The sequence below is a fragment of the Sinocyclocheilus rhinocerous genome, unplaced genomic scaffold (genome assembly GCF_001515625.1).
Source record: "Sinocyclocheilus rhinocerous isolate Xijiao unplaced genomic scaffold, SAMN03320098_v1.1 scaffold241, whole genome shotgun sequence".
NCBI classification, from domain to species: domain Eukaryota; kingdom Metazoa; phylum Chordata; class Actinopteri; order Cypriniformes; family Cyprinidae; genus Sinocyclocheilus; species Sinocyclocheilus rhinocerous.
This window is the reverse complement of record NW_015659312.1, coordinates 2,931,395-2,955,024: the sequence shown is the minus strand read 5'-3', so window position 1 is coordinate 2,955,024 and position 23,630 is coordinate 2,931,395. Positions and strand designations below refer to the sequence as shown.

Here is a 23,630-nt window from a genome sequence, read left to right as displayed (position 1 = left end):
TTTTTGTTATGCTGGTTGAAAGTCTCTTTCCCTCCCGATAGCAATCATTAAGTTAAGTGGTCTAAATGTATTTATCTGTATTTATATATTCTGTGGAAGGCGTAGGACCAAGAAATGTTCGTCCAATCAAAACGCTCGGTCCGAGCGTTTTAATTGGCTTTCCTACCTGCCCGTCAATGTATGTATCTGCATACCTCTGTGCACCCTGTTTGCGCAGACAGGATACGTCATCAGCACGTTCACGCATGCTGTGCAGACAGAGCGAGAATGGCAGACAAACATCAACAACCCGACCTTCCTTCCTGGTATTGTAGTACTTTTAAAGTTTTCTCGCCCTCCCTACTCCCTGAGCAGGGGTTTACTTCACTTCGGAACATGGGCTGGAATTGAGAACAGCTGATGTAGCCTATTGTGTTGTCGCTGGTATTCTGGACTGTGAGCGTGTATGCGTTCAGGGGGTGTGGCTTTGGATGGCGATTGCAGGGAGAGTGGGACGTTCGCTTTCAGTGCTATCAGGCTAAAGTTTATATTTTCCAAGATCTCCTACTGCACCTTTAAGATAGCCCGTCGGGCAGAGTGGTGATACATTTTGGTAGCCCGACTGGAAAACACAATAGCCCCGGGATGTCGGGCTAGCGATTTTGCGAGCCCTGCATATTCTCCCCTACTTGGACAGTTTGCTCAAACAGACTAGTGCACTAATGTAACAAAAGACACAAAGCAAAGATAACACAGTTTAATGTATGTGAGAGTTTTAATGTGCTTGATTGAACTACATTACAGTGCCGTCGTTAGACAAAGCTTGGCAGCAGAAAATGAGGGAACATAAAAACGATTTATTCAAAGCCATTTGGAGAATGCCCCCTGCAAAAACCAGATGATATAACTACACAGACTTTTTCTCTCTTTTTGAGACACAGAGGGCGACTGCATGAGGACAGAGAGAGAGAGAAAAATTAATCAAGAGCACAGTGTGAGTAAACACTTCAGGGTGGCACAGCCACAGATGCAAGCGCTATGGACAAGTCACGTCTGCCAACCTCAAACCAGCGAGACACACACAGAACTAAATGTGTTGCGAAACGAGAGAATGCATCAAGAAAGGCACAAGCTGTCTTCACTCCAGCTCCAAGCAAAAACAGCGAGCGAGAGACAGTGTAGGTGAATTTATGAGACTGCTGTACTAGGACTCCAATTATGACAAATACAGTCCCCCGGGGGAAATGTAGGCTAAACAGCAAACAGGCTTATTGAAAATGCAAATTCATTCTCTGCCAGCAGGAGGCGCTTTAGGAGCGGCAGAAATAGCAGTTTCCCTGGTAACAGCAGAACTCAAAGCAGCGCTGCGCTCATAAATGCTACTTTATCGGGCATTATAGAAAAGATTCAATGAAAATGACATCAAAACATTTCTAAAGGCAGTAAGTTCCCTTCAAAGATACATTCATATAAAAACACCCACGCCGCGTTTTGACTTTGAAATGTGCAGAGCTCATGTTTATTCAACGATGTCAAAGCATTTTGGAAAATCTATTTGTGGCAATCAGTGTTGATATTGTGGCGGGCCACCACAAATAAATCAATGTATGGGAAACACTGCAAATAGTAAGCTTCTTTTTGAGTGTCAAGGGATGTTTCTTCAGCATTCATTTTCAAGTGCCTCTGCAAACAGAAGCATAAACCAAGAACCGACTGCTTACAACTCAAAAAGTCACTCAAACACCTCTGATTTGTCATTGTATCCATGTACATGACTGATTAGGGATGCAGTCCTAATAAAAAATGAATCTCATCGGCTAAAACAGATTACCAATAGGCAGAGATTAAAATTCTATACTATTTTGTATAAAGTAATAATAATAATTTTAAAAAACACTGAAAACTAAAATCACTCATTTTAAATGCTACAAGTGAATTTAGGCAACAAAACATTATAATGTACAGTTTGAAAAATTATACTGATTTTGAGATTTGCTAAAGACTACAAGTAATAAATAGTGTTATTAAATTATCACTGTTTTTAAAGATTAACTTTAAGTGAGCATTAGAGGATGTCAGAGGTAATCTAAATGTAAAAATTGACTAAATAAATGTACAATGAATATGTATACAATATACAAAATATTGGCCAAAAAACAATATGGTACCGATATATTGTGAATTGCTAAACAAAAATGTTACTGTTTCTGCACCACACCTTTGAAATAGTTTGCCACTTCATATTAGAAGCTGTCCTTTAATCAGACTTTTTAATTTACAGGACCCATCTACTTGCCTTTGCCTATGTGTATTGTTGCTGTTACCTTGTTTTGGGGGAAATTATTTTTTTTACATTTATTTTTTGTCCTATAAAAATGAATGAGTTGAAAATGAAAATGCTGTAATTGACACTTCACTATCAATTAAATTTTAGCTCCACTCACATTCACACAACGCAGCTCTATCTTCAGCGGTGTAACCCAACCTCCATTCCAGTTTCTGTTCTCTTCGGTACACACGTCTGTAACTCAACCAACAGCCCAGTTTCTATAGTTCTGTTCAGCGCATGTCTCTTTATCACAATGTAATCTGCCTGTTTCCTTTGTGCCTCTGTTATCTGATCTAAATTTACATCCTGAGCCTTTATACCATCCGCCACTTAATATAGTTTAATGTCTCTGACTTCATTAGGAGACGGAAACAAGTGGACAACTAACTCATAACTCCAATCTAATTCCGAAGTTCTGCCAGATGCTCTGTTGAACCATTTCCAGATATGTATTTTGCTTATATTGCTAATGAAGGAGGTTAAAATTAATTTTACTACCACAATACTTGCCATATCACCATATCATCATATTTTGGTCATCACAGAACATCAATTTAGATCACCGTCTCGCAACTGACACAGATCAGAAAATTATGATTTTGCATTTAGGTCCTTACGCTCTGCAAAATGGTTCATTGCTAAATATGACTGAGGCAAGAGAAAGAATCTTTAAAAAGATAGACTGAACGCAACAGAAGGAGGAGGGAAAGAGAAAGAGAGAGAATGAGAGCAAGGGAGATGTGAAGAGTGAAGATGAAAGGAAATCAAAGTAGGATCCCAATGCGTGGAGAAGGGGATCTCATGTGATTAATCATCCTCCAGCCCAATATGAGAAGAAATAATCTTGTTAATGTCAACGATGCCAAATATGCTCCAAATGCAGTTTGAAGATGTGGGGATTCAAAATGGCAGCTTGACAATGAATGATAAAGAGCATGATGTGACATCGACCGATGGGCCACAAATCAGTCCTAATGAGCTTTAATTTCATTTCAGATCAGCGCTGAATAGTGCAACATCGGCTCAAAAACCCTTGTTAACATTTCCTACAGATATTGCCCTCAATCGAATGATAAAACTCAGAGATCATCATTATGGTGAATTTGTTAGCCGGTGGACCATAAGCTGGAGATCTGCATCTCCACAGCAATAAGAGTCTGGAGCAAATCTAATTACAGCCCAGCTGCCTCTGTTAGACAAACACATGGCTGGAACTTTAAGAGATAGTGCACCCAAAAATAAAAATTCTGTTATCATTTATTCACCTTTACGTCATTCCAAACCTGTATGACTTTCTTTCTTTTCCAAAACATTAAACAAGATATTTTAAAGAATGTTGGTAATCAAACCATTCGGCTATTGATTTCCATTACCGTATTGGCCCGAATATAAGACGACCGCGTTTTTTCAGATGTATTTCCAAGAAAAAAACATCGTCTTATATTCGGGTCAATACGGTATATGGTGAAAAAACACAACAAAGTATCTTCTTTATGTTTCACAGATCCATTTCTATCCCTTACATATTAGACACATAAAGAACATCCTACTTAATAATACTACTCAAAACTTACCAATAGTCAGGTGCAATTTCCATACTTTCAACTTTGGGGTCGGAGGAATTTTATGCTGATCTCATCGGTCTATTGCTCCACCGCTCACAGGACAGTTCCCCCTCTCTGTTTGGCCAGCTTTTGTTTCTACATCCCCTGATGTTTCAGTTCCCCACCTCACCATTTGAAACACCAAGTGAAACAGTTTTAGTTACTAAATGTGCACATGCAGGGTTATTACAGTTAACTAAAACTATAACCATTAAGAAATATGTTCCTTACTTGAAATAATATAGACATTAGACTTGTGCCGGTATTCGGTAATGCGATATATCACGGTAATGAATATGCACGATATTGTTATCATGGGCACTTCTAAATACCGTGAATAATTACAGTATATATTACAATATTTCTGTTTTATGCAAAACTGCGATATTTTAAGATATTTTCACTTGTTATCAGCAAACTAACATTATTCATCGTGTCATTTTTCATGTCGTGAGTTGGAGCCTTTTTTTCTGACTGACGGCCGGAATGCCGCCCCCAAATGTTTTTATTACAGTGTCTTATGCACATCAAGATTGAGTCTTCATGCGCATTCAAATTATTTATATTAAACCAGCACTTAAACAGCCTACCGTATACCGTAATAAAAGCATTAGCAATTAATCGCAACATGAAAATTTGATACCGGCATATCCCTAATAGACATTACCCGTTAGTTAAAGTTTTCAATTTACTTTCTGCTCAAGCCATTTATAAATAGATTTCCTCAAAAAAACATAAATACTGTGGTTGTGTGGTGCTAAACATTGCTGCAAACACTGTTTGCTTATTCCGACCAGTTCAACATAGTAACACTGCCTAAACCGATGGCGTGAGTTTGGAGGAGGGGCTATCTTAAATACGTTCTTAAAACTGTATATCTTTCCAAAAAAAATTTAATCTTCAAAAAAAAAAAAAATTCACTATTTAGCCGATTTTTGTTTAAAAAACTTCCACTCTACCTATTCAAACTCCTGTGTTTATGGATGTCGATGTATGGAATGGAGGTGTCTACTGCATACTAGAATGGTCACAATGAGCAAACCATATCATACGTTTAAACAATCTACAACACTAATAACTTAGACCTGCAATCCTGAAGAGATTAGGCTGGGCAAACTTAAAACCGAAGAGACAGATTGAGGTTAGATACACTGTAAAATCTAATTAGTTGAGCTTACTTAAAAAAACATGCAAACCGATTGCCTTAAAAAAACTAAGTAAAATGAAATAGGAATAGTATGTTGTACTGACAAATGCTTAGTTAGTATAGTTTACTTACACGAGAGTTCTAGTAACTAAAAAAGAACTGTAGGGGGTACTTGATCCTTTAATTTAGGTTTACTCATGACTTAGTATAGCTACTCACTGACTCCCAGAGTGCATTGCGGCATGAATAAATTATGCAGTTGCTTTGTTTTACAGTTGTTGTTTTTATTTGCCAATTTTATTTGCTGTCTTGTGTCAGTAGTAGCACAACAAAACGAGCAAATGAAATGGTTATTGTTACAATTAATAAAAACAAATTAAATTGAATTGAATGAGTTACCATTGTTGTGATTCCCGTGCTGACTGTTTAAGTTTGTGTGTGACTTCAGCATATTACCACAAATTATTTAAGGATTACATAAACCCAATTATAAGCTTCTCAAGGTATTTATGAAAATTTAATTTTGCAAAAGTTAACAGATAAACACAAGCACAAAAAAAAATACATTATAGATTTAATTAGAAGATAGGTCACTTTCTAAAAGCAACCTATTTATTACTTTCCTTCCTTTGAAACCAAATTACTCTAATTTCATATTGCATTACTGCATTAATGGAAGAATATTATAGTAACATAAACGAAGTTCCAAGTACCCAACCAAAGGGAATGCTAATCACTATAATGGTGAGCTAAAAACAAACAAACACACATTTTAGGAAAGTCAACATCAATTTATGAAGTTATCTTATGTGATGTTCTCTCAAATATTTCAATTGTATTGAGAATTCAACATTCAAGATGACTTTGGGAAACGAGTGAATGCAACTAGTGAAAGATAACTGCAGACATGGAGGAAATGGGTGAAAAGTCTACTAAGACTCGTTTTCTTTTCTTCTTCTTCTGTTGTTATGTTGCACATTAGCAACATATTAGTGCACTGCTGCCTCTCACTGCTTTCTTAATGTCATTGGTTCCTTTGTGTCTACTTGAATATTTTAAGTAAGTGTCACTCAAAACAGTAAGTAAATTGTTTTATTTGCCTTGAAAGTAGCTAGCCTGTAACTTAATAAAACCTAATAAGTATAACAACTAAGTAAAGATTACTAATTAAATCTAAGTAAGGTAAACTATTGGATTTTACAGAGTATGAAGCTTGGAAAAAACGGTGGTTTCTGACTGCGAGGAACTAGCAGGAAAGATTATGAAACATTATTTGCTTGCGGTCATTTCTATTTAAAGCCTATGTATTAAAATATGACCTTAAAGGTCCTGCCTCGTCTAGCAGCCGCCATCAACCGGCCCTCTGGAGATCCCCATTAACCTGAATGTCAGTATCAGAGTGCTTCACAAGTGCTAACGGGAGGTCTTAATCTAATCCATTACGGATGACCCTGAACAAAAGTCTTAAGCTTTCCTTCATAAGCTATCACTCTCCTAAACTCTCATGTCAGACGTCGCCAATGACCGTCAACGGCACTTCAACTGTTATTCATTGCGTCATGTGACTTATAATTCAGTTCCACCCTCGCTTCGACATTGCCTGTCCAGGAAAGCGAGTCGGCCGCTGGGTTACCGAGGAACAATAGCATTCCTGTGCTCTGTGATGCCAGGTGCCGGCAGGAACACGATCCCTTCCATCTGTCTGTCTGTTCTGGCAAGCACTCGGCCAGGCCCGGGCAGCAGATAGGGAGAGTCACAGAATGGGACTATTGTTCCAAAGCCTCTAGGAGGAACACACTAAACAAACCCCCCCCCCCCCTTCCCCAACGTGACTTATAATTCAGTTCCACCCTCGCTTCGACATTGCCTGTCCAGGAAAGCGAGTCGGCCGCTGGGTTACCGAGGAACAATAGCATTCCTGTGCTCTGTGATGCCAGGTGCCGGCAGGAACACGATCCCTTCCATCTGTCTGTCTGTTCTGGCAAGCACTCGGCCAGGCCCGGGCAGCAGATAGGGAGAGTCACAGAATGGGACTATTGTTCCAAAGCCTCTAGGAGGAACACACTAAACAAACCTCCCCCCCCCCTTCCCCAACACAAACATCGACGAACGCACACCAGCATAAACTCGCACATAAAGAACGAAGCTAAATGCAAACGCACAGTAGCGTGTCAAACGCAGAGCCGCTCCCACTGTCAGACCAACAACATGCGCCTCACTCGCACAATCGCATGCACATGCCGAGAACTGTACGCATTAAGGATGCACATCTGCAGTTCTGCTGAAGTCTTGCTGAGAGGGGAAACAGCATGCTGTGCTGCACAGACTGGTCCCGTGGAATATGATTCATTTCCTATAAATGTAGGACCCGGCAGCCTATTCTCTCCAAGATTTCTCAGCACTAAGTTACTTCCACATCTGCCTGACCTTATCTTTAACTATTGCCAAGAACATTGTGTTATTCATGACTTTTTGGATTTTCAAGTTAGACACGATGAAACGGAAGTAGCAGCAGATATTTTATTCCATACTGTGACGTAACTCTCCAAAAAGGAAAAAAGTGTGGGCCGGGAATTTGGTTCTATTCAGAGGTTGTTGATTGGATTTTGAGATGTGGGTGATTGTAGAGGGGCGGAGTTTAAGCAGACTAAATGATTGGAGAAGTCTGGTATACATAACCAAAGAGTCAGTCATTTTTACTGGAAGATCAAGTTATGACATTATGATTATGAAGTCAATTTAAACAAAAAAAAAAATTCAGCATACATGGATGAATCATTCAAAATATGATCTTTAACATGCATTTATTAAATAATGTGAATTTTTATCTCACACCAACTTTAAGTATCAATCATTGGTTAAATCTACTAATTAATTAAATTTACCAATATGTCAATGGAGAAAAAAGACTGCTGCATCTATCGTGATTTATCAAAATATGGTGTGAATGAATTTTGTTTCCTATTAGAAATGACTTCATTATTATCATAACTGATATTTTTCCATTAAATTCACTATTCTTATCCATTTATAAATTTTTTTTAAACTGCATGAAAATATCATCCTATAAACGAATGCTTGTGTTATTTTTACTTTTTTCCATTGAAATGGTTCTTTATTCATTTTTTTTTTTGCATTCTTTTTTTCCCACTATATTTTTCCATAGTTAATACATCCATTTTAAATTTACATCTCATGTCTTTTTTCTTTTTCATTTTATTCTACTACTATATTCTACCATTTTTTGTGTAATACTATAATATTGTTTTGTAGGGGTGCTCCGATTGATCGGCTACCGATCACTATCGGCCGATAATCGCTTTGGGATGATTGATCGGTGGTCTCTAAAAAGGCTGATCTCCAAAAACCGATCTCAATCTGATGACGCGTCTGCCATCAGAGGTTTGGCACGACATGCAGCGGCACCGTCTCATTCTCTGTCTGGCGCGGGTGAAATAATTATAATGCTGAAGGTGAGGTGCAATTCATATTTCTTCATTAAATAACTCTTAAAGTTATTTGAAAACCTTCTGTGGGACATAATTTCACAAACATCGTGAGTGAATCACCACACGCGCTCTCTCTTTCTCTCTCAAAATGCGCAAATGGCATAACAGCGCATTGTTTGCGGTAAATATGAAAACGAACACGTAGTAATTACACCATAAATGCATATTATTAAAGTCTACTGTGTTTCACAGTCAACACATATGGCTTGTTGGCTAGTTTTAAAGGAAAAGAGCACTTTTAGATAAACAAGGCAATAATAAATGGCACTCGTGGAGGTAGGAAAACAAAGTTCTTTATGAACTGCAGGATTGCGTGTAATAAAGATTTAAAAGCAAAAGGAAAGGCAGTAGAGCTGACTATTTCTGTCAGTGGTAAGTTTTAATTTAGAATGTTTGTGATAATGTAAAAAATTTATTTTAAATGTTTTGCCACTTACTTGAGAAACTTTTTTGTGCTGTGTGCAAGCTATTCTGCAACAACTGCACAAGTGTAAAAACAAAAATACACTTCATGATCGAACATTTAGGTGAGATAAATATATATATTTTTGAAAAATGTCTAAAGAATGCTCCCCTCCACCCTTTAAATAAAACAAAAATCCCCTCTCACAAGAGTCACCTATAAGAGGGAAATTCCCCCCATTTTCAAAAATGAAATTCAGGCCCTGAATAAATGTCTAAAATTCCTGATTGGAGAATAAAATAATTTTACATGATAAAAATAAGGCTTTAAAAAGATCGGTATCGGTGATCGTATCGGCAGATACTGCTTTCTGTGATCGGCGATCGGCCTCAAAAATCCTGATCGGAGCACCCCTATTGTTTTGTAATGTCAGTTGAGGTTTTAGAGTTTTAAAAACAACAGTAACTGTAAAAATTAATTAAAAAAAATATTAAAATAAAAATCAGCTTGACACAAAATCTTCTATTGATTCAATGAATTATTCACAAAAAAAGTATCAAAACAATACTGCACAGACTAGAAATATATTACAGTCTTAAAGCAATGCTTTGCCTCTACCCTTTTTGGTTTAACGTATTCTCCAAGCACAGCTAGCATTTGATGCCCTCAGGCTACGCTTTAGCCCCTCACACACTGGGACTATCAATTCCCCCCAACTAAAGCACACATGTAGCCAGGGGTCTGTCCAAAATCCACATAGCCAGTGCGCTGTTTAAAGCAGAGAAGAAGGCCAGTGAAAGTAGCCGATAAATAATGGATAGCTCGTTCTCTCCTCTGTGAAAAAACATGACAGATTCGTTCCTGCACCCTCTGCTTGTACAGCTTCATTTTTGACTCTAGGGGCCCACCGCCCGCCGTCTCCATGCTCTCATCTTCTAATGGTCCTTCCAGTGATTACTAAGACATAAGTGCACCGTCTGTCTTGATGATCAATCATCCACTGGATCTATAATGACGGCCCCAACACAGAGCTCCAAATGTAATCAAATTTAAAGGAGTGGACGCTGCCCAATCTGCCAGCAGTTTAAGGAGCGTCACTGGCTGTAAGCATGACTGACAACTTATTTAGTAATGCTTCAGCAGCAAGCAACACAATACGTGATGATGACAACTTGGGGTGTTCGACAAAAGCATGCTCAATTTTGCCTGTCATGTCATCAATGGGCTCCTGAGAGCCACTGAACCATAAAACAGCTCTTATACCAGACAAGTGCTATTCAGTAATAAGCATAGCAGAATTACATAATTTAAACACACAAACAAGGCAACTGGGGGTCAAAGCTTCCCATCACTGAATTCGACAGCAGAAGAATAGAAGCAACACTCGGGATCAGCTCCATGTTCACTTTTTTTTTTTTTATGTCAGCCTACTTCTCTGACTCTTCCTACACACTGAAGCAGCCCTCAAAAGAGCAAATGTCTGAACAGCAACGTCAATCTGAACAGCAAAATACTTTTGGCAAGCCATTTCAATTAATCCAACAGTGAATCTTTTTTTAATCCTTTTTCATTGTAATTTTTTGCAGATATTTATTTACTTCATTAGTAGCTATTCATTACATACTAAATCCTACTACTTATCCCATTGGTGACTAGTATCCTTTGAATAAGTCACTACTAGAACATATTAATTATTAGTTATCAGTACTTATTCCTTTTTTACTAATCACTATCCCAAAATGACGAGTAACTACTCCACTGTTTTCGGTAACAAATTTGAACTAATCGTCGCCACTGAATTCTATGGGAATTTGTCATTCAGATAAATCATATCATATCATAGTGACTATTTTAAGGTTTAGTAATATCTATTCCAGTTTTCCTAATGACAACTGAATATTAGTACCTCTTCATTAGACAGTAATATATATTCCAACTGGTGTAACTTTTTTTATGTACCTATAGAGCAGCCATTTTGGCTAATAATTACACTCGCACTGTAAAAAAAACAATTGCACCTAGTGATATAAGGAATGTAAAACCTGAGGTACTAGTGTCTCATTAATCTGTACTAGGATGGAATAGATAGTACTAACTACTAGAATGAATACAAGAACCTGAATCGGTAGCCTAATAGTGAAAAATATAGGTAAACAAATGTTTCATTTGTTGACAACAGTTGACTCCATTAGTTAACATGAGCTAACAATGAAAAATACTTCTTAAATCTTACTTAAGTAATTTCAACATAATACTAATACATGAATACAAAAGTTGTATCTGTCAATATTACTGAATGGACTTGATCTAACATGAACTAACAATAAATAGTTAACGTTAACAGAGATTAATAAATACTGTAGCAAATATATTGCTCATTGTTAGTTAATATTTGATTATTTACTAATAAATTACTCAATAAGTAGTAATATAATCAAACATACTAGCTAGAGTTAAAGGGGGGAATTTGTTATAACGGCTTGGCATACACGCCTTCACTGCGAAAGAAATTTTATTGACGTTAAACAAAAGTCGAATTCCCGTATTGAAACACCGCTGCTCCAGATTAACCTCCTGTCTTTCTGCTTAACACTGACACATGAACAGACCAGAAAACCAGCCGGCTACAGAGGAGCCCGAGAAACCGACTCGGGAGCCGATAATTATGCGGGTTAGAGATGTAAGATGTGGATTTTAAGTGATTTTACCTTTTCTCGTTTCGACAGCGCACGAGACAATAAGAGAGACCGCTGAGTTCTTTCGCTTCGTCCCAGTGCAGATCTGAGGCTCCACGCGCTGGGGAAAATGTGATCTTCAGATCGTAGTACCTCAAAAATTAATCCCAAACATGATCGAGCCGAGAGTTGGCCTGAAATACAGCGCTTTTCTCTAACTCCGCCGTCTCGTTCCGAGAGGAATGTTAACCCGTTAGTTTAGTGGGCGCGGGGCGGCCTGTTCGCTGTTAATTATGGTGTAAATTGGCCGAAGATCGAGGACACTCCGTCCGCGGGATAAACGCTACGCTCCGGCTGAAAGTACTGAGCGCCGCTACTTGGTCTAACGGAGCATCTGAAGAGACCCGCCCACTCTGTCAACCCGGAAGAGAACTGTCAATGTAATGGCATTAATGGCTTCTGTTGCACAAAAGTGGGAGAGCCATGGGTGGACAGTGGAAATATTATTATCAACCATCTAACTGTCTGACTAAATAAATAATACAAGTCATTGTGAAGAAAAAAAGCTGCAGAGTTTCTCTTCTGAAAGAGAGAGAGTTAAGTATAGCTTTATTCCTTCGCTAACCCAACCAATGCACACCTCCCGGATTCTGTTCCTACAGTTTTTTCAGTTTTTATAGTAAATGCATGATGGTTATCTAGCTTTATTGATGATATAATTCTTATTCATGACCTACACTGGCCCAACAAAATGTAAAATGACATAGGCTGAAGAGGAAAATCAACACTTTTGTTTTGCATAAACAATGTTGACAGTGTTGTTTGATGTTTTGCATGAACAACACCAGAAGTGTGACAACACATCAATCAAACACTGGTCCAAATACTGTATTAGGCATATTATCAAGTGACTATATAATCATGTTTATTTGGCTATTGCATTTTTTATTTGAATGTAGCACTGTTATGCTGTGTTATGCTATGTTATTGTTATGAATGAAGCATGCTTGCTAACAGAGCATGCTGCACAACTTCTTCTCCAGGCCCTTGACATTCCTAGGATGGACTACTGCAATGCTCTTCTGGCTGGACTTCCATCATGCGCAATCAAACCTCTTCAAATGATTCAGAATGCAGCAGCATGACTGGTCTTCAACGAGCCCAAAAAGGCCCACATCAAACCTCTCTTTATCTCCTTGCACTGGCTACTGGTTGCGGCTCGCATCAAGTTCAAGACATTGATGCTTGCATATAGAACAACCACAGGCTCAGCACCCTCCTACTTCCACTCACTCTTACGAATCTACATCCCTTCCAGAAGCCTGAGATCTACAAGTGAGCGACACCTCGTGGTACCATCACAGAGAGGCCCAAAATCACTTTCCAGAACATTTTCATTCACCGTTCCTGGCTGGTGGAATGATCGTCCCACCCCCATCCGGAATGCTGAATCCCTGACAATTTTCAAGCGACAGCTGAAAACTCATCGCTTTCGTCAACATTTGACTGCATCCTAAAAAAAAATGCTTTCTCTTTCCTCAATCCCCCGTCTAGTACTTGTACTAATCTGAACAATGTCTGAAACTTTGTATTACGAACACTTCTTGTGATAAACCGCTTGTATTCCTCAATTGTAAGCTGCTTTGGATAGAAACGTCTGCTAAATGAATAAATGTAAATGTAAATGTTATTGCCTTCCTTTCCATAACCCTTCAGAGTAGACCTATGTTTTTGGATGCATTTTGGGCACCATTTAAGACCACTTGTAATTATTAAGGTGAGGCCAGTTTTATGTTGTGATGTGGGTCCACTATTGGGAAAGATTTAAAATAACAGCACTTTGGTCAATATGTTTACCCTTTTGTTAAAGTGATACTTTCTTTTTATTGCTTATATAATTTTACATAATGTCACCCATCATCCTACCTCTACCACTTTGTTTTGCACTGCTTTGATATAAACTGCTGCATAATGTTGACATCCTGTAGTGAGATTATTTCTGCACTTTGGAAAAAACACACACTTACTTCCTGGTTTGAGAAAATAAAATGGCAACAGCAACATGACCCTTGCCCTGTGTGCTGTGCAGCTGTAAAAACCTTCTAGAGAATGATTTGATTCGTAATCCTTAGTATTAATGTTTTCCTAAAATAAAATTAAATTCTTCACTCTATTTTACGTTTATTTTATTATTGTATTTATTTAGTTTTTCACTTTTAAGTCGCTTCAGAATTTAGCTTGTTTTAGCAAAAATAGCAATATTAATATGCAAAAACTCAAACAAATATAAATGAAAATGAATATTTTCCTTCAGTGTGCTTGCTTGACTTTGCTTATGTTTTAGTGATGTAATAATATATCTTTGTGGAAAATAATAGTGCCATATCTGGTGCTATTAAATCAAAATAGTGTACACTGTAATATTATTTATCAAACCTTCGCGCTGCTGACACTGCATATTTAGTCTCCTTTTTTCTTCTGAAATGCTCTTTGTGAATTTGTTCCTTAGGCTTAGACTAACATTAGCGCACACACACACACACACACACACACACAGCTGACATCTCTCAGTATTCAGTTGTGTATATGAGGTTTGTTGAAATGGAGTGACTTTCTAAACAATGACCCAGGAAAAAGCCTAAGCTTTCATTTATTGCAGTTTAAGTTTGACTCTTAAATATTCATGGTTGTTTGCAACTGAACCTCAACACAGAATCTCCATCTATAGTTTATTTATGTATTCCATGCACCAGCCACTTGTAGCAGCATCGTCTTGATGAAATATAAATGAGATGTCAAATGTGTTCAGTGCGTTCTTTGCCCCATTCCTCTCTCAACTTTTTATAAAAACAGTATCTCAGCCGTAGTACAGCCGAAACACTACAGCAGGACTAAATTGAGGTGAACCTAACAGATGTATTCAGGTCAACTTCCAAGAGAGGATGCAGAGCCAGCAGGAAAGAGGAGTTCTGTCCCTTCTTATCAGCAGCCGCCTGCAACATCTCAGTTGTTTTCTTCGAGGAAGAGGAATGAGTGTGTGTGCATGTGCGTGATAATAGTGATAATTATCGAGCAATGTCAACAGGATACCAGGATAAACTGTGGGAAAGTTTTATTCACTGTAAGACTGCAGAAGTGCCAACGGAAATATCTAAGCCTACATGAAGGCATCTCTGAATATTGGTTTAAAAATGTTGAGAACTACTGCTGTAAAAAAGAGAAAGGAAGAGTTAATGTTGGAGCATTTGTTTTTGAATGCTATGTTAGTTTTATGCAAATGCTTCATGATTCACAAAGGATTTGAAATGTCACAGGAATTATTAGCCTTTTGACTGCCCTGCAAAGTCATGAAATGCTACAACAATGTCTTTGCTTTTGGAAAAGCAGGATCCCTTTTTGTCATTACATTTTTAAGGAATCCAGGTGCAATAAAGAAAATGACATAGCCTGCTTTTTGAATATAAGTTTGAAGGATAAAAGTACTGGCAGCAATGAATAAACTCAAGGACAACATAATGTTCTACTGAGCGTGTAGCTCTGCATGGCGTGATTTCTCTGTCACATTTTTCTCTTTATGTCTCCAACAATATTTCACTTCAAAACATTCAGAGGGGTCCATATGAAAGAGAACGTAGTTAACTCTGAAGTTGAAATTTGAGACGGCAGAAAAGGTGAAATGACAAGTAACGGCATTCGAAGAAAGGACAAGAACAGAGAGAATGAAATGAAGAAAGGTAACACTCACCTCTTTGAAGTTTCCTCTCCATGGATATGATGTAAAATAGGCAAAACATGAAGAAAGTAATATTTCTAAAAATTATATATCGATAACTCTATACCTGATTGCTATAAAAATAAACTCAAGTTAGACATCCTTAACGAGAAGAAATATAAATGTTTTCATATTAAGTCTTGTTGTGGTTTGATCTGTACATCAGTTAATATCACAAATTTACAACTATACTGTGAATGGTTAAAATGGAAATAACTATGTTTGATGCTGTGTACATTTTTATTACTTTTCTCTCTCGTTCAGTGAAAGAAAGATGAGAAGGGAAATGTGAAGGACAATGCCACTGTGGTGGATGTAGTATCAAACTCTACAGAGAGAGGAGAAATAATTACCTGACATCTGTTTTTAACAAAGTTAATTAGTCATTTATTTCCCCCAGCAACACATGTGATTGAAATATAAATGGCGTTACCTTCTTGTATTCTATAATGAGTCTGTCATAGAGCATAAATCAAACTTAACTTCAGCTAACTGCTGTGAAAGGGAATAGGCAATGTGTTGGCCCTATTTCAAATTAAACTGCAAATACATTACAGAGATTTTAGGCTCATTCACTGTATGTAGAACATCCATTTTATTGTTTTCAATTCAGATGTGAACAAGTGTTGGCCATTTAACTAAAAAGCAGAACAAAAATAAAACAAGCTGAAAGATTATCATTTTAGCATAAATATATAAATAACAATGATCTTTCATTTTGTTTTATATTTGTTCTACAATAATTATAGTCCAACTTATAACACCAGCGGAACCATCGGCCGAAATCGAGTGTAGCAACGGAATACAAACGTCTGGCACGTTCTCATTACTTCCGGGTGAACGGGATGTTGTGATTAGCTGCAGGCTAACGTGTTTACTTAATTTCAGGTTATGCTTGTTAAAAGTCAGTGAAGACAAATGTCTGCCCCTTCTGAACCGGGAGTATCAAACGCAAATGATTTAAATCCAGCGACGCTCTCGACGGGTAAAGTTGTGACAGCGGCGGCGTTAATTGCTCAGGCCCGGAGCAAAAAACGAGCCGTCAGTCCCGCGACCCACACAAGCCCGCAGCCAAATAATAACAGCGGTAAAAAGAAAAAAACACAACTTGCATCGTCAACTACTCAAGCTCAGGTAAAGAATTAATTCTAGCCTCTCTACATCACAGGTCTACCGTTTACATTCCTTGGTTCATTTGATAACGAAATGTTTCTCATTGATGGTGCTGCATTTATCAAAGGTTGCTCCAGTGGAGTCGACTTCTGAGGGAAAACCCGTGGGAGCTGTTGATGTAGAAACTTCTGCCAAATGTCTTCCTTTTAAGAACCCCAACTTTGTGGTAAGATTGGTCCAGAATAAAGACAGAGAAAAATATTCTCTGTTACAGTTCAATAGATTCATAAGTTCTTCCTCCTTCACTAGCACTCAGGTATTGGTGGAGCAGCAGCAGGGAAGAAGAATCGGACGTGGAAGAATCTGAAGCAGATTTTAGCAGCGGAGAAAGCACTGCCCTGGAAAATCACTGATCCTAACTGTGAGTCTGACTTACAAAAGTCATAAAACATGTATGAATCCGACTAATATTGTAAAATAAATGATATATAAGGCATATAACTATTGCCAGACCATGTAAGTACATGGATGCGTCTATATCTTAAATGTCATGTCAGAGTGTCAGTGTTGATTTACTTTGACAATATTCAAATCCCTATTGGATTTTTCCTCCGTCAGACTGCAGCATAGATGCACCTCCCTCTATGAAACCTGCTAAAAAGTACTCTGACATCTCAGGTCTTCCGGTGAGTCTGTTGGAAATTGTTTTTAATTAATAATGTACAAGAAAAATTGAGTGTGGCACTAAATTTCTAGAGTTGGTTTTAAATTCTGTAACACTTAATTTCTGGAACCTCACCTGAATATGTTTGTGTCTGTGTCCTAGGCAAACTACACTGACCCTCAGACTAAACTGCACTTTGCATCGACGGAAGAGTTTTCCTACATCCGTCAATTGCCAACAGACGTGGTGACTGGATACCTGACTCTCCGTAAAGCCACCTGCATTGTGCCCTAATGGAGAACTTTTCCCCCAAAACAAACATGTACTTGCTGACTGAACACTGAATGCTACAGTATATAAAGGACTAACATACTTGCATCAGAACAAATTGAGCTTCTTGTGGATGTTTATGGTTGCCTTCATTGTGAATTTGATTGGTTACAGCAATGTAGGATGCGACAATGTTTTCTAATAGATTTTCAGTTAATCGTTTTCAGTGAACTATTTGTATTCTTATGATGTATATTTGGTAAAATTAAATCTGATATCACCTCTATTTGTGATCTGTATGTAAACCAAAAACATTTCTCACACATTCTAAGAGAGCCTCAACTTTTAAAACTTTTTTTTAAGTTACTCATTGAAGCTACATTAAGACAGCACTGTAAATTAAACACCTGTAAAAAAATTATATGGTAACTCGATAAACAGAACAACAGTCTTGCCACTGTGGTCTTATATGGAGCCCAGTTGGCTTCATTTGTTCGTAAGCTTTTACTTATTCCTGAACAAAATCTAACATTTTCAGATGATGTTTCTATATTATGCTTTTCATGATGTCTCTCTAATGTCCAAGCCCAAACATAAACATTACAGTCAAACATCAGAGAAGTTTGCCTTCTAATATAATTTCACCAGGCCTGATCTTATTATAATAAGAATATAATTTAAATGGCTTCAGTAACTTGGAGACAAAGAAAAATCCACGCCTGAGAGTCACCTCACCACTGGCGTGATCAAATCCTGAACAACTGTTAGAATTGTAGGATGAGACTGAAAAACCATCACAGGCAAAAGTGACAAAAGTTATATAGTGTCCTGATGATGAGCTCTGAGCTGAAGACGGACTTGTTAAAAAGAAGACTCTGGGGATCCTATTTACGTACAACAATCGGTATGATTACTGAGTGAAAGATTTCAGATAGCTAAGCTGAAGAATTATGTTCATTCAGTTCAAGACTGAATGATATTGGGCTCAAAAACAACGACAGTCTTCTAACCATTTAAATCTTTAATATCAAGGCAGATGTAATGTTACAAGCGTGTCATGTGCAAAACTTTTTCTGTTGTTACAACCACTTTAGCTGGTAATATCTTCAGAGGGACAGATCCATCAAAAGTATAAAAGAACGGAAAGACTCTCTCTGTGAAGGTGGTTGTCATTGTGCGTAGATGTGTGTTAGTTACAGGATCACAGAATGAGAGTTTTCCTCTGTCCCAGTCCAGCTCCACTCTCACCCTCTGAAGCTTTTCTATAACTGGAAATGGTCTGTTTGGTTTCTTTGGGGATTGTGAGAAATATTTACCATCTTCATACCACATGCACCAGACATTGGTTTTAAAGAAAACTTCTCCTTTTCTTTGGTTTGATTCTGTGGTTACTCCAATAACCCACTCTGAATTGTCTCCAACCTCCACATCCCAGAAGTGTGTTCCTGAGTTAAAGCACTCTGAACCCAGAACACAAGAATATTCATCAAATCTCTCTGGATTATCCGGAACCGGTTGCCACGTTTCACTGCTTGTCAGACTGGTCAGATCATCAGACAGGATCAGATAAGTATTTGCAGTGTTTGGGTCCAGAGTCACAGGAGCTGATGAGAGATACAAACAACAGGTGCTTTTATTCTGATGCGTATTTAAACAGTATGAGTGAACAGACTATCATTAATAAACACTTGTCTTATTTCTGACAAATTTTCTCTGACATTGCTCTGTTATGGAAAGACCCCTTGTTTTATTCATCTTTGACTTTAAAAATGGGGGTCAATTTTGGAGGTGAATGTTTTTCCTACATATCCTCCATATCCTGCACATGTTTAATCAGCAATATTTTAGACTCACAGTTTTGAACAAGTTGCTGCATCTCACAAAGAGTATGTTGCCATATGGCTACACCATGCGGTAGAGGGTAGCTCTGGAAAATATAGAGTACAAAACAATTTAGTATCTCCTTGAATTATTAATATATATTTTTTCATGAATCATGTCAAAAGAGCTTCTCAATACAGGTTTAAAGTACGTTTTGTGCACAAGCAGAAATGGAAATCTGTTCTCACATGTAGAAAAGAGACGTCACTGGCATTCATCTTCGAAGGTCAGGTTTCTCAGATGATCTGCCACATTAATCAAAGCTCCAGAAAGCATCTGTGGATCTTTCTGTGAACTCTGGGCTCTGGGATAACATTCACTAGTCAGAAATGCAGTGAGTTTGAGTTCACAATCAACGACACAAGTGACACAACAGCTCACTTACCTTTCCATTGTGCTTTTATTGTGTCTGATAGAGCTGAGATCTGTCTGTTCATCTCCTCAAGCTTCTCCTTCATCATCTGACTCTTCTGCTCTTCCTCCTTCCTCAGTGCAGTGATTGAAGCTTCTTCTTCATCTTGCAGAAACTGATGAAGCTTCTTAAACCCCTCTTTAATCTGCCGCTCTGTGAGCTCAGCCTGAGTCTGAAATAATATGCAATCCCATATAACAAATTATATATACGTGATATATTCTGTGTTGAAAATATTGATGATTTGACTCCTGATCTTCACCTTGATGTGCTGGACTGTTTGATCACACTCTCCTTTATTTTTTTTTGTGTGTTTAAGCTTCTCTTGTAAGGACTTCAGTGCTGTATTAAGCTGCTCCTTGAATTTAACAAAGTGAAAATCTGTGAAAGTGCAGTTTCTGAGAGAACCAATTATATAACCAATTGTAACCAATTATGTTTTTATTATTTCTAGGAAACAAGAGAAATATGTCTTACTTTGTAAGATGGAACAACCTCATTGATTGGGCTGAATCTGTGATTGGCATGTTTTTCTGAATCTCTGCACACAATACACACAGGCTGTTTATCGTCCAAGCAGAAGAGTTTGAGTTTCTCATTGTGGATAATGCAGACCTCCTCAGACCCTGAAGCACTTTCTGCTGTGAATGACTCGCATACATTCTTTAACACCAGATTACATGGATGTTCATCTCTTGAGGATCTTCTCCTGCAGACGGGACAGTCCTGGGTCTTCCTGTTTTTCCAGAACTGTTGAAGACACTCTTTACAGATACTGTGACTACATGACAGAAGAACAGGAGTCTTAAAGATTTCAAAGCACACTGGACAATTAAGATCTTCTACAGATACTATTTTCACAGAAGCCATTCTCAGCTTTTGAATAAACCCAATGATCTTGATTTTTGTTTCACTTTCTCTTTCTCTTCTTCGGTTTAAAAAAAACCCATCAGAATCAGTGGGCCTGCTGTCTGTCCTTTTCTCAGTCCATTATTAGAAATTCGCGCCTCAAAAATCATTTTTTAATTTTATTTTTCTCTTTACATCATTTTATGTGTCTCATGTGTCTAAGAAATGTTCAGTCTGTGGCACCAATGAGAAAAATAAAAAGGATCGCATCCTTGGGCGGTTTGAAGGGCGGGGCTGATCTTGATTTCTCTTGTGAGCTGTGACATATTACGTGGCAACGAGTTTAATGCGTAAACAAACCCACGCGACCATAGCAACCTGGGATTTTCAGAAATGGATATTATTAATACATTATACTTTATTTTGAATTAAGAATGACAAAACAACTGCGAAATTAATAAATTCTATTAACCTATACCACTAGGATAGGCTATATTGCGGTCGATGTAAAGGATTCAAATTAAGCTTGTTTTATTAGTTAAAGGGGTCATATGATGCTGCTAAAAATAACATTATTTTGTGTATTTGGTGTAATGAAATGTGTTTATGTGGTTTAAAGTTTAAAAAACACATTATTTTCCACATACTGTACATTATTGTTTCTCCTCTATGCCCCGCCTTTTTGAAACGCATCGATTTTTACAAAGCTCATCGGTCTGAAAAAGCGAGGTGTGCTCTGATTGGCCAGCTATCCAATGCGTTGTGATTGGCCGAATACCTCAAGCGTGAGACGGAAATGTTACGCCCCTCACATACTGTTGATGCCGTGTCCTGGCCGTAGCGACGAGACAAAAACATTAAAACCCATTACAAACGAGGCATTTGTCGCATCCAATGGGGACATAATTACTAATTCTTTATGCACCAAGAGCTTGTAACACTCCAAAGAGAAAGGAAAAATTGAAATCGCATCATATGACCCCTTTAATGTTAAAAGAATATGTAAAAACAAAATAATATAGGGCTACAAGAAAACATTTTATCCATCCAATTTTACATTCATTCACTAATCGTTTCTTTATTTAATATTTGTATGTTATTGCTTTTATATTATTATATTAATTGTTATGTAGGCTATAACACACACACACAATCTCACACAATCTCACACACTCATACACACACACACACACACACACGCAACCTCTTTTTATTTTTCCCTTTATTTCATGTCTCTTTACCTACTTAACGTTCTGTATTCTACCATGTTTTGTAAATATGAGCTACAACAAAAGGCCCCAACAAAAACTGTAGCCACCACATAATAACTCATAATCCCCTGCAGATATATACATATTCTTACATGTGAGAAAACAAGAAAATCAAATCACACTCAATAAACCTAACAAGATCAGACTAAACAACAGACTGGTCACATTCTAGTATAGAGGCCCAATTGACTTCATTTGTTTGTAAGTGACTCCTTTCTCCAGAACAAACGTTTTATATGATCTTTCTGTACTATGATATATGTGATGTCTCTCTGATGCCCATGTCCAAACACAAATATGATTGTAGTAAGAAATCTGCCCTATAATGTGAAATGTAAAAGTTTTGATATAATTGAAATAGGAGCATCACTTACATGTTTGTATTATCATAGAGACAATGATAGATCCACAAGCCCTGTCCCCTCACCTGTTCTCTCACCACTAGCCACTACAGCTTAATGAAGGCAAAACAAGCACCATCATTTCTTTTTCTTTCAACAGAAAATAAACATCTTACATTTTATTGTTTTTGCAAACTGACCAAATGTTTTTATTGAGGAAAGAAAAGATTTAACAGACCAAAATGACTGTAATTTTGTTTGGTGTTTTTGTTTCTCTTGTGAGGGCATCTGGTGAATCAAGATAGTGTTTGGTTAAACTTAGAAATCCACTTCATAGGACCACACAGGTTGAACTGTACTAAACAGTTCGGCATCTCACTTAATGTTCCTTCTCTGATGTCCTGTCATACAGTTTATCTTTGTGAGCTTTATCTGCTTGTGGATGCATATGGCTGCTTCCATTGTGAATTTGATTTGTTGCCTCAAAATAAAGTGAAATGACCCCCTTTACACTTATAGACTTTCGATAAACTGTTTCAAATGAACAACCTTCATTCTTATGCTGTATATTTGACATAATATTATTTGACATCAGTCATTTGTATCTGTATGTGAACCAAAAACAATACAATGCTCACTGTAGCTCCTGATAGCTCATACATACATTTTATTTTGCTGCCATCTACCAGCATCTCAAGGTATTATAGTGGTACACTGAGAAAATCAACCGGTATTGTACAGTGCAGGTAAATGATAGAAATTAGAACATAGAAACAGGTCTCACAACCCTCTAGAGAAAGGAATAATTTCTTTAATTATAATTTTTTCTCTTGAAAGCCCCTGGCTGGAACAGCTCACAGTGTTGCTGGTAAAGTCTCTGATTTTATTGTACTGATGTTGGTCTGCCTGCTAGTTGGTCTCCTCAAAGGATGACTGTTTTCCCAGCATGAGCCTGTATGGAAGAACAGAGCCTGATATCTGCAATTCCCAGCGTTCCTTCTTCTTGAAGGTTTATGTTCATCCATATGACCACAGTATGTCGCATCTTCAGCTCAACTTCAGGGGTCATTTTCAGAACAGGTCACATTTTAAAAATATATCAATTAGGCCCCAGCGAGGATCGAACTCGCGACCCCTGGTTTACAAGACCAGTGCTCTAACCACTGAGCTATGGAGCCAGACCTGATTGCTGTCACTCATGTAAGTTACATAAAGAGCTCACTTTGAGTTAGCATAACAAAGACACACCTGTAGGAGTTGGCAGGCAGCCTGAGATGTCTTGACAGATGTCAAAGCTAAGGGTGGCTCTAGTAGTTGGCGGGGCCTTTTAATTGTTGTAACATAGAATCCTTGCACATATATGCCTATTTTAACATGCAAGAAAACATGAATATCAATCAACTGTTTATTC

The 23,630-nt window shown here is 37.7% G+C and overlaps 2 protein-coding genes, 1 non-coding gene and 1 pseudogene across 3 annotated transcripts in view; 1 reads left to right on the top strand and 3 right to left on the bottom strand.

Annotated features, from left to right (window-relative positions):
- The window catches only part of LOC107723435 (polypeptide N-acetylgalactosaminyltransferase 1), a 119,240-nt gene extending 107,184 nt beyond the window's left edge, over nt 1-12,056 (bottom strand). The window contains exon 1 of the mRNA XM_016532045.1: nt 11,680-12,056. The gene's annotated coding sequence lies outside the window, so the exon portion shown is untranslated. The remainder of the gene's footprint in view (nt 1-11,679) is intronic.
- A 4,160-nt stretch (nt 12,057-16,216) lies between these two features.
- On the top strand, nt 16,217-17,751 carry LOC107723410 (INO80 complex subunit C-like). The gene is made up of 5 exons (XM_016532001.1): nt 16,217-16,552; nt 16,659-16,757; nt 16,841-16,952; nt 17,150-17,217; nt 17,358-17,751. The coding sequence occupies exons 1-5, from the start codon at nt 16,337-16,339 to the stop codon at nt 17,487-17,489; spliced, it is 627 nt and encodes a 208-aa protein (XP_016387487.1). The 5' UTR covers nt 16,217-16,336; the 3' UTR covers nt 17,490-17,751.
- A 575-nt stretch (nt 17,752-18,326) lies between these two features.
- LOC107723552 (zinc-binding protein A33-like) lies at nt 18,327-20,628 on the bottom strand (annotated as a pseudogene).
- Nucleotides 20,629-23,324: 2,696 nt separating this feature from the next.
- trnat-ugu (transfer RNA threonine (anticodon UGU)) lies at nt 23,325-23,397 on the bottom strand. Its single transcript has one exon. It is a non-coding gene; the product is annotated as a tRNA-Thr (tRNA).
- Nucleotides 23,398-23,630: the final 233 nt, after the last annotated feature.